General features: G+C 36.7%; 1 protein-coding gene across 2 annotated transcripts in view; it reads left to right on the top strand.

Annotated features, from left to right (window-relative positions):
• Window positions 1–15,547, top strand: part of RALGAPA2 (Ral GTPase activating protein catalytic alpha subunit 2) — a 282,251-nt gene that overhangs the window by 90,092 nt on the left and 176,612 nt on the right. For both annotated transcript variants that reach the window (XM_029911911.1, XM_029911910.1), the window contains 7 exons: window positions 2,793–2,930; window positions 4,961–5,058; window positions 6,753–6,843; window positions 7,021–7,197; window positions 12,833–13,026; window positions 13,695–13,793; window positions 14,127–14,282. In XM_029911911.1, the coding sequence (XP_029767771.1) occupies window positions 2,793–2,930; window positions 4,961–5,058; window positions 6,753–6,843; window positions 7,021–7,197; window positions 12,833–13,026; window positions 13,695–13,793; window positions 14,127–14,282 (953 nt within the window). The remainder of the gene's footprint in view (window positions 1–2,792; window positions 2,931–4,960; window positions 5,059–6,752; window positions 6,844–7,020; window positions 7,198–12,832; window positions 13,027–13,694; window positions 13,794–14,126; window positions 14,283–15,547) is intronic.

Here is a 15,547-nt window from a genome sequence, read left to right on the forward strand (position 1 = left end):
GAGTGGAGAAGAGTTGTGTTGAATTCTCAGGGATGGCCTTGAATTGTTCCTCAGTGAGTTGAAAGCTTATGGAAAGTTCAGTGTACCTTATATGCTTGTTATGTAATATTGTTTGAAGAAACCAGAGCTTGGAATCAATGGTGTAATCTGTATTTGTCTGAACTAAGATTCTGAGTAGGGTTTTCAAGGCTCCCAAGGAATTGCCCTAGCAAGAGACCAAAACGTTTTTAAGAGGAGAGGAAGTGTGCATATGTGAATCATTGGATACTTGTTCTGATGAGTCAGTTTTGATAGGATATGTTTGCTATCCCGTTGGGATATTTTCTAGGAAGGAGCTGGATGCTAGCTTAGGCAGGGAGGCAGGGAGCATTAACTAGCATCACTGCCAGGCCTGTCACTACCACCACAACCATATGCTAGGACCCATGACTTTTCAAAAAGAATCATCTCCACAATTGTGTTCTGACTAACTCCTGAGATATGAACCTAAGGTTCCTGCTGTCACTCCTTTGCTTGTGTGTTGTTTTCCCTTTTTCCCCACTTGACTCCTCATATGTCTCTCTTCTCTTTATCTGTTTGACTTCAGTTAATGAGACTTCAGCTTAACCTGCCAGGACAAGTCAAACTATTCAATCTTTTGCTGTGTCCAGAGAGGCAAGATAAAGTGATACCATAGTTCAATTCTGGTAGTTGTTTGCCAGATCCTGAAGAGGCTAATAAGGTTGTGTGCTACTCATGTTACTTTTCCAGCAAATGAATTACAGCTGTAGACAGAGACAGATGCTGAATTTTGCTGTGTTTGCTATCCTTTTCTTTCTCCACCTTTGTGTGCTTGTCTTGTTCTATCTTATGAAGAAACATGATCAGACTTTAACACCTAAATCCAAGAGCTAACACTTAAAACTGAGTCTCCATTTTTCCCAACAAGCATATTTGATATCATCTAAGAAACTGTCAAGAAGGAGGTTTTGCTGTCTTATAAAGAGAGAAGGAATGAGAGAGAGTATGTTAAAGTTATGGTTTACATAATTTTTAAAAATGCTTTAAATCTCTAAACTTTTTTCTTTTTGTATATTTAATATATATTGAACAGACTTTCTGAAATTGGTAATGCAAAACAAATTTCCTGGCAACATAAACCTGAACCAAGTTAGTGTTGTCGTTGAGGCAGTTAAATAAATAACAAATAGGTAACTTAAATTTTTTAACATGCTAAAAACCCTATCCAGTCCCCACCACAGCAGATAGTATTGCTCATACTTAACTAACCCTGCTAATAGCCTTGGGACACTTGCTGAGGATTTTCCAACATGCCTTAGTAGTCTTATAGAGGGGTCCAACCCTTCATAAGCCTTAATAGGTTAATTGGGATCTCTTAATGATTCTGGTGGGGGAGGATAGTTTTATTAGGTTTGGCAGATTTTCATGGCCCTCAGGGTCACAAGCCCCCTGATGAACCTAAATAGAACTGTCCAAAGACTGACTATCTTATTAGGCCTGTCAGGTGACTAATGATTCAGATTTTGCTCATCAAGAAAGAACAAGTTTTCTAAGGTTAGGAAGGATTGATTGGACACCGAAAAGGAATCTATGGCTCATATTGGATATTTTTAAGCTCTGCCCACCTATCTCATAAGGCTAATAACAGAACCTCACATTCCTTATACCACCTGCATGTAGGGAGTTTAGGGAAGGGGGAGGGGTATAAATTTGCTAATACCTGCAGAGTGGACCTCCTGTGCACCTCCTAAGGTGTGCAGGTATTGCTCTTATGGATGTGAGACGATCCACTGGAAGGACAGGGATCCCCCTCCCCCTCCTCAGTGTGCTGCTCCTTATATCTCCTATTCTTCTCCCAACTTACAAATCTCATAAGGTCCCCAGGAAAGGATCCAGCTTTCTGTGCACATTCTAAGGAATGCAGGAAAGGTGATCCCCTCCTGTATGTGTAAGGAGGCACCTAAGTCTGAGTTGCAACATGGGAACAAACCAATGGTCTATTTAGTTCAGTGTCCAGTCTGTGCCAGCGGTGAATGCTGGATGATTGAGGAAGGCATAACTAGGTGAATAGGCTATGAGGGAGTCAGTAGGAATGGGGAGTGTTCTGCCCCTAGATTTTACTGTTATTGTTATGAATGTCTAATACTGCTTGAGACTTACTAATCTGTTTTTCTGAATCAAATCCCTTAGAAGTGAGTCCCGTTGGATAGTTATGCAAGGTGTTTATTAAACATATATATATATATATATATATATGTTGACTTAAAAAGTCAACAAATTCAAAATGTATATAAGAATATATATATTCTTTTTATCCATTTTGAATTTGTTGACTTTTTAAGTTTCCATTTCTTCCTTTATTATGGGAAAAGTAAATGGGAACACCAAATTAGTCTTCTCTATACTGTTCATTAATTTATATATCTTCTCTCACCCTTTTCCTTTCTAGACTAAAAAGTCTTAGTCTTTTTAATCTCTCTCCATGTGACACCTCCCCCCTCCTCCCCCGGCCCTCAACACCCACTCTATGACTCTAATAATTTGAGTTTCCCTTCTCTGAACCTCTTCCTAATTCTGCTGCTGGAATACATTTTTTAATGAATTTCTTTTCAGTTGTGGAGAGCATTTGGTAACTAAAATTGAATTTTTTCATTTTATTCTTATAATTTCTATGTGTTTTAAATATTTAGCTTGTTCATCTTTTCACCTGACTTTGCTATGTTAGTGTGCAGTAAATGTGCAAAGACTTTTAGAATCCTTGTAACACATTTTATTTTAATTGAAATCTGCAGAAGTTGAAGAAGCTCAGCAATCAGAAAATACAACAGGAGCAGAGTCTAGTGGCCTCTTTGCAGACCAGGACCAACAACTAACTCGAAGCAGTAGCACTTCAGACGTTACAGACCAATTTAGTTCTGATTTTTTTCAAGGTAAATTTTGTGACATACAGTAGCTATACAGTATTAAGCTGCCTTTGAATCTCATTAAACTACATTTGTGAATTGGAAGGAAAAATGTCCCATTGCTATTTTATGAATGTATATTTATGCCATAATGTCTGTTCATTTAAGCTATGGTACAATAAATCCTGTTATTCAGTGTTCCAAACCCTGTTTTTTAAATAACAAATTTAAATGTAACACAAACATGCTCCTAAAATAATACCTCTGAATATCTCCATCCACCCACGCATTGAGGATGTTCAATAGTATAAGTATCTCACTTAAAAAGTTAGTTTTAACCCTTTGAAGGTGCATTAAAAATGGCCAAGGAAAGTATATTTAACCTTAGTCTTTGGCTACATTAGAAAAATTAGGACTTAATTTACCAGTGCAGCTTCTAATTCAGCATCACTGGATGCTGTAGTGTAGGTAAGAGCCATTTATTTTTACCATCATGCTTTAAAAACAAGTTCTGCTTTACATAATTAAAATGTAATTTATCTCTTGCAAAAAAGTAGTGCTATGATTGTATTTTTCTGTACTGGAGTACTTGGTAGTGTTAATTAATTTGAACTCTTAACAGGGTTAGATGACTTGGTGAACACATTAGAATACTACAGTTTCCACTCCTTGTGCAACCACTGATGAACTGCAAGTCCTAATTTTCCAGTATAGCTGTAAGCTTAGAGTGGTCACCAATAAAACATTAACACTTCCTGCTCATAAGTAATTCTTTTTGCACATACTCCCCATTGTAGAGGAATACAGTGGTAACATTAATTACGTGCAGGTGGTAAACTTAATGAGCTGACCAGTTTTCAAAATAGCTTCAGTGAACTCTCGCTGTTCCCTAGTGTGGACAAGAGCATTCATAAAAACTTCCTGTTTATAATGTTTTGTTTATAGGAGAATATGTTGCAACCTTCCATGTGAGTTAGTTACAGGCGCTTTATACTATGGCAGGTCTACACTTAAAACGCTGCATTGGTTAGGTCCCTGCCGACATAGGGCTGTCTACACTGGTAGTTAGGTCAGCGGATTATTCGTACCCCTGAGCAACGTAACTGTATAGTGTAGACCAGGGCTTTGAGTACCTTACCAATGATTGAAAGACAGCTATCATTGGCTAGTAATTTACCTATATAGTTTTAGAGATGTTTCCTCCAGGGTTTATCTGCTGTGATGCTGACTATACTCTTGGCTACATCCATTTGCCTGCCATTCATCTAAGAAGTATAGGGAACAGTCAAGCAAACTTTCTTATCTGCCTTATTGAAGGGCCTCATAAATGGACACTGAGCAGTTTAGTGAGATATTTGATTTCATTGTATAATTGATTTGCCATTAGCACGTAGCCTGATAATATTTTACCTGCTATGCCCCAGAAAGGAAGTACCAGCAGACAGGTCACATTAGTGGAAAGGTGTTGGGAATCTTGAGTGTCCATTCTATGTGCTCTATCTGTTCTGTGGGAAATATAACTTCATTTTCCAGCTCTATTGTTCCAACACTTTTCACAAGCACTAAATTCTCTTTGACAAATGTCTCGTTTTTAGTTAAGTTGTAAAAAATCAATTTGGCTTTAGGCAGTTGTCATTTGGAAGTGTAGAATATCATCTTTGTTAAAGCAGGACTTGTCTCTCAATGAAAGCCACTGAAAATATCTGTGATTGGTGTGTAATTTGTCATTTCCAGAATCTAGCACTGCGTTTACATTTCACACACCACAACTAAAGATTTTAGTTGTATTCTCATAACGGCAGTTTTTTACACTATTTATGAGGGAATTATCCACATAATTGAATGCTTTCATGATATAAATGATTCCACAACAATTCTACACTATCATATGAGAATGTCATATTCAATCACTTCTCTGTAAATATTAGAATGATGAAAAAGATGCACTTATTTAGTGCTGTTTTGAATCGTTTTAGAATTAGCCCACAGACTCCATTTCCGTAACTGTCTGTATTTCTTGTCTCATTTGTTTACTTTTTAAAATTTTGATTATGCAGATAAAAAGACTGAGAGTTCGCAGAATTTAAATTGTTCGGATTCCAAATCCATTCAAGACAAGAAGGGATATATGAAGAAAGAAAATGAAGCCGAACATGTAAGGCAAAATTGATAGGCTCTGATCCAAGTTCTAATATTTGACAAGGTCCTAAGAACTTTTCATTTCTAATTATTAATATAAATTTTTAGAAAGGATAACAACTGAAATTTTAAGTTTGTGGATCCCATTAATGATATAGAAATTGGAATAAAACTGTAGCTGTTAATAGCAAGTATTTTGAATATTCTGCATCTTCTAATACTATAAGGCTGTAACACTCGTTTATGGAAATACTATAATGAAGATTACATAAAGCAACAGATAAAGACTATGTATACGTGTGTGTGTGTGTGTGTGTATGTGTGTATATATATATATAAATAAACACAGAGTTCATAACTGTCATATAAATAAAATATATTCATTACCGAATTGCATAGTACTTAAACAAATGTTTGATAGTTCATGAAGTGTTCAGAGAAATGCCTTTCTCAGCACAATTTGCACCATCGGCCATTTATTTCAAAACTTTGTCTATGTCAGCATTCTGACTGACAGGTTTTTTAAATTTTTCATGTTACTTTTGAATAAACAGCAGAAATAATTGATGATTGAAACTGGTGATACTGTTAGAAGTGCAATGCAATATCAGATTGATGACTGTAGTTTGAAACTCTGGTTTGGTCCACTGCTCTTAAGTGGGTGTAATCTAAAAGCAACATTGGGACTACACACTTGGCTCGAACAGAGGGGGAACACTATGTATTGCTCTGCTGCAGTTTCTTTACCCAATTCAGGCAAAGACAATGGGGGTGGGAGTAAGAGATTAACCCTCCTCCCCCCTTTTTATGTTGTTGACATGCTGGTCAAAATTTTTACTACCTCCTGATAATGCTGCCATCAATATCACACTTCCCACTTCCTTTGCAAGTTGATATTGAGGTTGTGGCCATATTTATTGCATAAATAACTGAAAATATTATGTGAACCAGTGCACAGCTCAAAAATTACTACATGCTGGATTTCTCTGACCACTGCTCAACATGAACCTGATTTGTCGGGGAAAACAAAACTGTATGCAGTCTTCCAAACAGTGCAAGCAGCTGCATATGCCTGAGGATTGATTGCCAATTCCTTCCCCACAAAAATCAGCTGTGGGGCCACAAGTTCCAGAAAGACAACCTCTGCAAATGAATTCATTGCCTCCTGCATGGCAGTGCTTCGGCCTGAGAAACCAAGTAGGGTGAAAAGTTGGTCATAAGGCCTGACCAATGTATCAAGAACCCTTAAGTTCTTTTGACATCTAGGTCATCTTTCCTTTTTAAAAAATTAAGAATATTAATTGCAAATAAAAAAAATAAAACAGACCTCCCCCTACCCCCCCGTATTGATGTAAAATTTTAACTGATAAGTTTTTAACACCCATATAATCTAGGAAATTTAGAGTTAAAGTTTCCACAGCAACTAACTCTAGTAACATGCTCCTACTGTATGCCTTATGTGATATGGTCTTTTATTAATAGAATTATAGAAATGTAGGACTGGAAGGGACTTCAGTAGGCCATCTGGTCCAGTCCCCTGCACTGAGGCAGGACTAACTCTGAATAAGTCAGAGTTAGTTTTCAGTGATACTTATGTATAAATGTATATGCATCTTAATAGAGGAAAATATTCTAACATCTTATGGGATATATTTTTCAAATTAACCATAAATGAATTGAGAGGAATTCAATTTTATATTTTTTCTGAAGGTTTTAATACGAAGGAGCAGCAGTCCAGCTGAATTAGATTTGAAAGCAGACTTGCAGCAGTCACATGGAAATCATAGAGAAAGAGAAATGAGTGAGTTCCAGGAAACCAAATTATTTTTCTAAGGAGTAGTAGTTTGTGGTGGCATGTACTAATTTGACTAATCACATATATAATATTGGTTACTTTTAACCATGGTTTTGAAAATAAGATTTTTTTTTTTATTGTAGAACATTGCTTATGACACTTAGTAATTCCTGTTTACTTTAGGTGAAAGTGTTAGCAGTGACACGTTCATTGGCTACAATAATGAAGTAGAGATTACCCTGGTCCCCTGGCAAACATGTGAAGAAGAACATGAAGTTAATATACCAACAGATGTTTGTGTAGATGCAGATGCTCGTCACTGGCTGCAGCTTAGTCCTTCCGATGCTGCAAATTTAACAGGTACCTACGTTCAAGAAAATGCAATAGATATTGTAGATTTTTGTCACAAAACGGTAAAACTTACACATGCTAGTTTATACAACTCAATTTGCATGCACTTTTTTGCTTTTTAAAAGTGTTTGTTTTAAAGTAGATGAGAATTATTTGACATTAAATGTAACCCTAATGTCATAGTTCATCTTTTAAGATAAAATATTGTAAAATCGTAGTAATGCTTTGTTTTCTTAATTTTGAATAATATTAATAACACTGTGTACTGCACTAGTGTCTAGAAAGTTAACCCTTCCTCAGAGAATGTGTTAACACTCCTCTTACACTTCATCACAATGATGTATCGGTTTGATTCCCTAGGCCAAATGTTGCACAACAAAATACACACAGACACACACGAAAATGGAAGACCATGAAACACACCGAGCAAATGTATACTGAATGTTATTAAATGAGGGACAATTCTGGAAAAACATGATAGTGGAAAGAATGTCAGACATCACTAGTATCTCAAAGGGAAGGACATCTCCAAGATCCTTGTTTGTCCTCTGATTATCTTTCATCTTGAGATTTGGTAGTGACATAAGTAATTAGATATTTAGAAAGTGGAGAAAGAGATCTGTAGTCACAAGAATATCATGTAAGGGTTAAGAAACTGGGTCTACTAGAGTTAAAATTGGCAGTAGAACTTAATATCCTACTATTTAATTACACTAGATACCATTTTAGAATCATAGGAATGTAGGGTTGGAAGGGATTTTGAGAAATCATTAAATCCAGGTCCCCGCACTGAGGGAAGGACCAAGTAAACCTAAACCATCCCTGACAGGTTGTCCAACCTGCTCTTAAAAACCTCCAATGATGGGGATTCCTCCGCTTCCCTGGGAAGCCTGTTCCACAGGTTAACTATCCTTATAGTTAGAAAGCTTTTCCTATTATCTAACCTAAATGTCACTTGCTACAGCTTAAGCCCATTACTTCTCATCCTAGCTTCAGTGGACACAGGGAATAATTGATGATATCACTGAGACACTTTTGAAAATCCTGTACTTAGTTAATATCTCTTCCAGCCTCCCAACTCTTGAAATGTATCATATTTTAATGAGAAGCAACTAATACCTTTATGAAGATTTAAGAGACAGGTTGTCTGTACACAAGGGCAGGTATTTGGCTCAACCTTGTAAGTGTAGCTTTGGAGATTAAAGAGCAAAGTTCTGATGGCCTATGATTGATAATTGGTATAAAAATAGAAGACTGAAATGGTAGTTAACTTCTGTTTCATATGGAAAGCAGTAAGGGGGCAAAACTAAAGACATGTCAAGTACCTATACAAAGTTCCTTCCAAAGGTTATCAAAGAATATAGTGGTATTGACTATATTCTCGTGCTTTTGTTCCTTGCTTTTCATTTTCTATCTCTTGTTTCCTTCAGATAGAAACTTCATTACCACTTTACTTTCATAGAGTGCATTTATTGGAGATTAGAAAGATACTACAGGTCTGTCTCATCTTACGCGGGGGTTCTGTTCCGTGGTTAGCGCGTAAAGCGAAAACCGCGTGTAGTCAAAATTACATTGAGTTCAATGGCGGGCGGAATCCCCTGCACTACAGGTACAGTATTAAAATTTTTATTTTTCTTTTTTTTTTTTTTTTGCTGACCACGTAAAGCTGAAATCGCGCATGCTAAATGCGCGTAAGATGTGACAGACCTGTATAAGTAAATAAGGGGGGAAATCCCATTTACTAGCCATGATTCAGGAAGAAAGAATGTGCTATTCTTCAGTTGCTGTTCTTTCCTTATGACAATGATTTTCCCAAGATTAAACATTTGGAATCCATGTCTCCAAGCTTTAGCTTTGAATGCTGAATCAGAAATGGGAATTGCAGACTCCCTTTATTAAAAGATTTAGAAAGTCAGACTGAAGATAATGGTAAATTGTAATTCAGTATTTATACTCTCTGAAACAACCACTCTATAGGTACAATCTTTGTCCAGTTGAAGTCAATAGTAAAACTCTTACTGATCTGGGGGGAGAGGGGTGGGCAGGATTTCACCCTCTATGTTGAAGTTTTTTGTATAGTATTGTGCATATGCTTTAATTATTTAGAAGTCTCCAGTGTCATTAGGAAATACATTAGAATATGGATCTAATGAAGGGAACCCCCTAAGAAAAGTCAGTTTGTTAGTAATTTTCCTTTACCCTTTTCATTTTAATTGTTGTAACTTTGACATATAGGATACAACATTTATGACTATGTATTGTATTCTTTTGGTGCTTTGTTCTTTGTAAAGGCTACCTTCCATCTAATTTTTAATAAGTGCATCATAGATTTTATTTCAGTAACTTAATCAGGTAACATAAGAATTTTTCTGGTAGGCTATTTTCTATGATGAGATATAGTTTCAGGGTTAGCTACTCCATTTATTCAATTATTCTTTGAAATACTACTAATATAATGAATAAGTGCACCCAGTTCAATAGTTCAGCTTGTCATCAGTACAAAGGGAGATTGTAATATAACATATGTTAAGGATTATTACCTATGTGAAGAAGACAAATTGCTAGCTTGCTTTCTATCCATAATACAAGAACTTTGCTCTTTGCATATGCAAAAGAAATCTAGTTTTATAAAATAATTTGATCAGTAACCTAGAGTAGAAAGGCAAATGTAGTAATAAGATTGTAATTACCTAACAGAATGAGTGTGCCTAACTGTATTTCACATGTTGAGAGAGTGTTAGTCATGTTAAATATTAATATCTTTCTTTCTTTCTTTTTTTGAAACCATTTTTAGATTTAGTGGGGCTCAGAAATTCCAAGGTTTAATTCTTTGAGTTAACTTCATTTTCTTCTGTCTGATGTAAAATATTTGAGTTCATGCAGAAAAGATGGATGATTTGGCCTTTCATATCCTTTGAGGGATTCAAGTTTCCTTGTCAATGCTGGAATACTTCTGTAGAGCTCCCTGAGACACCCCCTTTTCCTATGGCACCACAGCTCCCTCAGAACCTTTGAGGGTTTCACTGAGCAACCAGCATATGTTAATAATGCATCATAATTCTTGAGGGGATGATGCCACAGAGAGCATCCCGCTCCTAAACTCATTACCTCCCAATGTGCAGAGCACCTACTCTGTAGTGCACCTGCTTGAATGGCTTCTCTTGGACTGTGGAAAGAACAAGAGCATGCTGTGGAACTGTTGCCATTACTCCTTTGGAGTTTCCACTGTAAATACTCCTGTTTTAGCTCTCCTCTGTGCACTGTAGTGGAGGGGATAATGTAATGAATTTCAGTAGATGCAGTAAAATGATACATCTAACTGGAGCTCACTTATGGTTTTCAGTTTATATTTTGGGTATTCGCGTTAATTTTACTTAGTGTTTTCATTAATACCTGTTTCTTCAAAGATAAGTGTATTTGGTCTTGTGATTTAAAAGTTCTCTCAAGCTAAATTTACAGTTTGTTTGTAGAAGCCTCTAGTGCTGGTGTTGGATAAGAATTTGTAATCAGTTGTAATAAACCAATCAGAAAAGAGAAATAACATGAAAATAGGAAGGACAGCAAAAGTTATGCTAATTAAAGTTCATGCATGCATATTGTATGAGATTTTTGAGTGATCGCACATGGCCATTCCACTGTAGGCATGGGTGCTCCTCGTGCACAGAGGCCAGAGATTTTTTTCCCCTCAGCAGTACCCATCAGGTGGCTTGTCCACTTTGTGTTGCCACATGCTGCTGCGCGCTGGTATAACGGGGTGGGGCCACCCCCGACTCCCCTCAGTTCCTTCTTAACACCAGTGAGGGTGGTTGGAACCATCTGGGTCTTATTAACTCAAGTGCCTTCCTCTCTCATTGTAGATAGTTGCAGTTAGTTACGGTTGGTTAGTTTTTTGTTGTTGTTTTTTTTTTTAAGTAAGTTAGCATTAGGTTTCTGTGTTTGTATCCATTTGGACCGGTTTTCCTCTTTTGGTACTGTGCTCGGTACCAAAAGGATGCCTTGCTCCCCAGGATTAAGTCCTGTGAGACTGGGAGTGGCTGGGTCACTACAAAAAGTAATTTTCCCTCTGTTGATACTCACTCCTTCTTGTCAACTGTTGGGAATGGGTCACATCCACCCTGATTGAATTGGCCTCGTTAGCACTGACCCCCCACTTGGTAAGGCAACTCCCATCTTTTCATGTGCTGTATATTTATACCTGCCTACCGTATTTTTCACTCCAGGCATCTGATGAAGTGGGTTATTGCCCACGAATGCTTATGCCCAAATAAATTAGTTAGTCCCTAAGGTGCCACAAGGACTCCTCGTTGTTTTTGCTGATACAAACTAACACAGCTACCCCTCTGAAACCTACTCAACAAAGGTTCAGGGAATCCCACTTGTTCTTTCCTTGATGTTTTCTATAATTGGCTTCCATGTATGCCTACCTGCATTGTTTAATAACATAGTCATCTTAATTCCCAAACAATTGACGTTTTTTGTTACTTATTTAAATTCTCAAAGTATAAACATGGTGGAATTGTAGGTTTTTTTGCTAATTGAGAATGATTTAATTTATATCCAGAAAAATCTCCAAACTTCTCCATGATGATTTAAGTGGTAGAAATAGTTTTACATGGATTTCTTACTAATAATAGCATGTCATCCCCTTGCAGTGTAATCCCGGACATAGCCTTCTGCTTCTGCTAGTAAATGATAAGTGGGAATGGTGCTTAAGGGGAGATCCTACCTAGTGAAATAAGAAAAAAAATGAAATTGTAAGCATTTTGTATGTACCACCACTACAGGGCATGAATAAATCATTGTAATCAAATACCTAAACTTTGAACCCAGAGCAAATTATTTAGGAGACTCTAGATACTGCTGTTAAACCCTAACAAAAGCCTTCTCTAATTACATGACCATCAGTGACAACAAATTATTCTTTGTCTGTCATGTAATGTGCCATTATCTGTAGATACTACCCACTTCTTCTGTAGAATAATTAATGAAGCTCAGTTTCCCTTTTATTTTGCCTAATCTGTTAGCCATGATTTTAGTAAGTAGTAGTCTGTGTTTTAATAATGAAAACCATTATTTCACTGTTTTGAATCTTTTTGTGTTTTCTGAATGGGGAAGATGACACAGTACTTGGGGTATTAGGTAAATTTTATTTTTTCCTAACTAAATTAATTGTACTGGAGTCAAAATTTCCCATATTTGACTCCTAAACGTATAAAGAAAGCATTTGTTTGTTCCCATTATTAACTTACTGCATCTAAGGGAATGCATATGGCTAAATGTCTTTTTGATGTTTTATTTCTGAGTTTCAAATGCCAATCATGTTGGAATTAGAAAAGGAGAGACTGGATGAGGATACCTCACAATAGGAAGTTCAAGAGGCTATAAAAGGGCCAAAATTGGATGCATCTCCAGGAGAAAAGATGACTTGACAGGGCAATTTTACCAGTTATCTGTAGAAACATTCCTTGAGAAAGTTGTTGCTCTGAATATATACTTTGGATAATGAATGCTTAAATTCATAGCTCAGAACTTTTTTCATGACCGTTACTCCCTTGTTTTATATGATTGTTTGTGTTTTGTGGACCACAGATAGACTACTCATTGTATTTATAAATGATGGAAACCAATTTTTTTTATTCTATAGACAGTAGCGAGTTCCTTGCTGATGACTGCAGTATAATTGCTGGTGGAAACCTCATAGGTTGGCATCCTGATTCAGCTGCTGTGTTATGGAGAAGGATCTTGGGAATTCTTGGAGATGTGAACAATATCCAATCTCCTAAAATTCATGCCAAAGTTTTTGGGTATCTCTATGAACTATGGTACAAACTGGCAAAGGTATTGTTTTTAATGTGTGTTTTATTCTAATGCAAAGAGTGTGATTTTGTATTTGCTATAAAAATTAATTTATAGTATATTCTAATAAAAGTTTACTAAGCAGTAAAATACACTTTTTATTAGAATATTTAAGGAGTTTCAACTGCTCATGCTGGTTCTTTTAGTGATACTGTAATTTTAACAGTGAAGTAACCAATGAAGTGTGGTGTTTGGAGGGAAAGGTTGCATTGTAAATAAAGAAAAAGGATGTTTGAATTTCAGTAAAAACACCTAATAAGAGACAATTCTGTGTAGTAACAAAAAGGATTTAAATTAATATATTCTGAGATGGTAAAATAGTGAAATAGAAGCAATGAATTAAAAGTACAAAATAATTCACAAATGTTGGGAGTTAGTGTAAATTTCCACAATACACCCTTAAAATGATAATATTTGATTAGGATGGAGGAATACTACCACACACTTTTCTGTTGAATTTGAGTTCATTGGAAAGTGTGTGTGTGTGTGTGTGTGTGTGTGTGTGTGCGCGCACGCGCGCACGTGTGAGAGAGACAGAGGACAGCACTTCCAGTAGAAAGGCTGGGAAGTAATCATGTATTGTAAATAATACTCATTTTAATGTATTAAGTATTATTTTATTAATCCCCTCCCTTTTCTTTTTAAATTAGATAAGGGACAATCTTGCTATAAGTTTGGACAACCAGTCTACACCCTCTCCTCCTGTTTTAATTCCACCTGTCAGAATATTTGCATCATGGTTGTTCAAGGTAAATTAGTTTTAAATTCTGCGCAGAGTAGTATTTTGCTGCATGTCTATATTGAATCACTTAATAGCATTTTTACGGTGTTGCTTTCTGCAATCCTTATTGTTCTGGATGTATTAGAAAAATAATCAGTGTCCACCCTTTAGCTTTACTTTTGTCTAGAATAGCTAAGTGACTCTTGAGAATCCATATTTAGAATGTGACTTCAAAACATTTATTGACAAGCATACATACAGTTGGTTGCTGTATATTGCAAATTTTCTGGCTGGAGATACAGATTTGAACTATTTAGTAACTAGAAGAGATCTCTTAATAAAAATTCTCTGCTCTTTTCAGGCAACAACCTTGCCAAATGAATATAAAGAAGGCAAACTTCAAGCATACAGGTTGATCTGTGCTATGATGACTAGGCGCCAAGATGTTTTGCCAAATTCTGATTTCCTAGTGCATTTTTATCTCGTGATGCACATTGGCTTAACTAGTGAAGATCAGGTAAAAGCTTGACTTAAAATAATTTAATTGCATTTACTATATTTACTACTGCATTTACACATTTTTACTACATTGTTTTGATGGCAAAGCTTGAATTAGTAAATTTGAAGCTATGAAGTTGGAGGGAAATGGCTGTACCACAAACTACAATAAAGTATGGACTAGAAATGATTTATACTGTAGCCTAAACTATTCCTCTCCCTATCTGTGTATTGTATATTTACCTCCTTTTCTGTTCTCCCAAATTTTGTTCTCTCCAGCATGTAAACTTTCAAACTGCTGCTGGTTTGCTTGTTTCATGAGTAAGAATAATTCTTGTTTTTCGAGTCATGTCCCTGTGGGTGCTCCACTTCAGCTGTGCATCCACCTTTGATTGGAGAATTTTGGTAGCAATGCCCATTCAGCTTGCGCATGCACCCTGCGCATCCTTGTGCTCCATACAGAGGCAATGTAGGGCTGCATGGGCAAACTGCTCTCAATTTCTTCCCAATCTCCTCTTGCCAGAGATGGAATTTAGTATGCGCCTTTTTCCTCTTTTATTAGTATTCCTAGCATTATTAGTTCTTAGCAGCAGTAGTAGTGGTACGTTTAGTACCTTATAGCTTTTGGAATGTTTGTTCACATTTATTTCTTTTCTTTAAAAAAAAAAAAACATTTTTGTTTGTGTTTTCCCTTATTGAAGGGCCTAACAAACTTTCTTCTGTCTGGAATGTTGGACTCCTCAGGGTTTAAAATATGCCTCTCTTGTCAACAAGCAAACTCTGTCAGTGACGGGCAATCTCAGTGTATTAGTTGTTTGAGAGAGACTCCTATTCCCAGCAAATGCAAAATCTTCACTTCTTTTAAGGGAAGATCCTTTAAGAGCAGGGAAATAAAGTATTGGCTCTTAATTATGGAGCAGATCTTAAGACCGGTTTCTGTCCCGGGTGCAGAGAAACCCTTCTGTACAGAGCCCCTCTACTTCGGTCAGTGCCCTGTCAACGTCAAGAGCATGGTCATGAAAGCTTCCAAGGTGAAGATGGCATCGAAACCCTGGCCTCCGACATTGTCCACGAGAGAGGTACCGACAGCAGTGCAGGGTGTACCGAGAGCTTCCCACTCAAAGACTAAAGAGGGTAATAAGAGGAGCAAAACAGAGAGTTCCTCAAAGACGACATGGTTACTCGAGACTTCAGGCCCCAAGAGGAGTGCTAATGAGGCTCTGAGAACTTCAGCCACTGCGAAGCACTGTAAGATGTCAACTAAATCCCATATCACGGCAGTAA

This window comes from Terrapene carolina, unplaced genomic scaffold, assembly GCF_002925995.2.
Source record: "Terrapene carolina triunguis isolate 2854851 unplaced genomic scaffold, T_m_triunguis-2.0 Scaffold132, whole genome shotgun sequence".
Classification (NCBI taxonomy): Eukaryota; Metazoa; Chordata; order Testudines; family Emydidae; genus Terrapene; species Terrapene triunguis.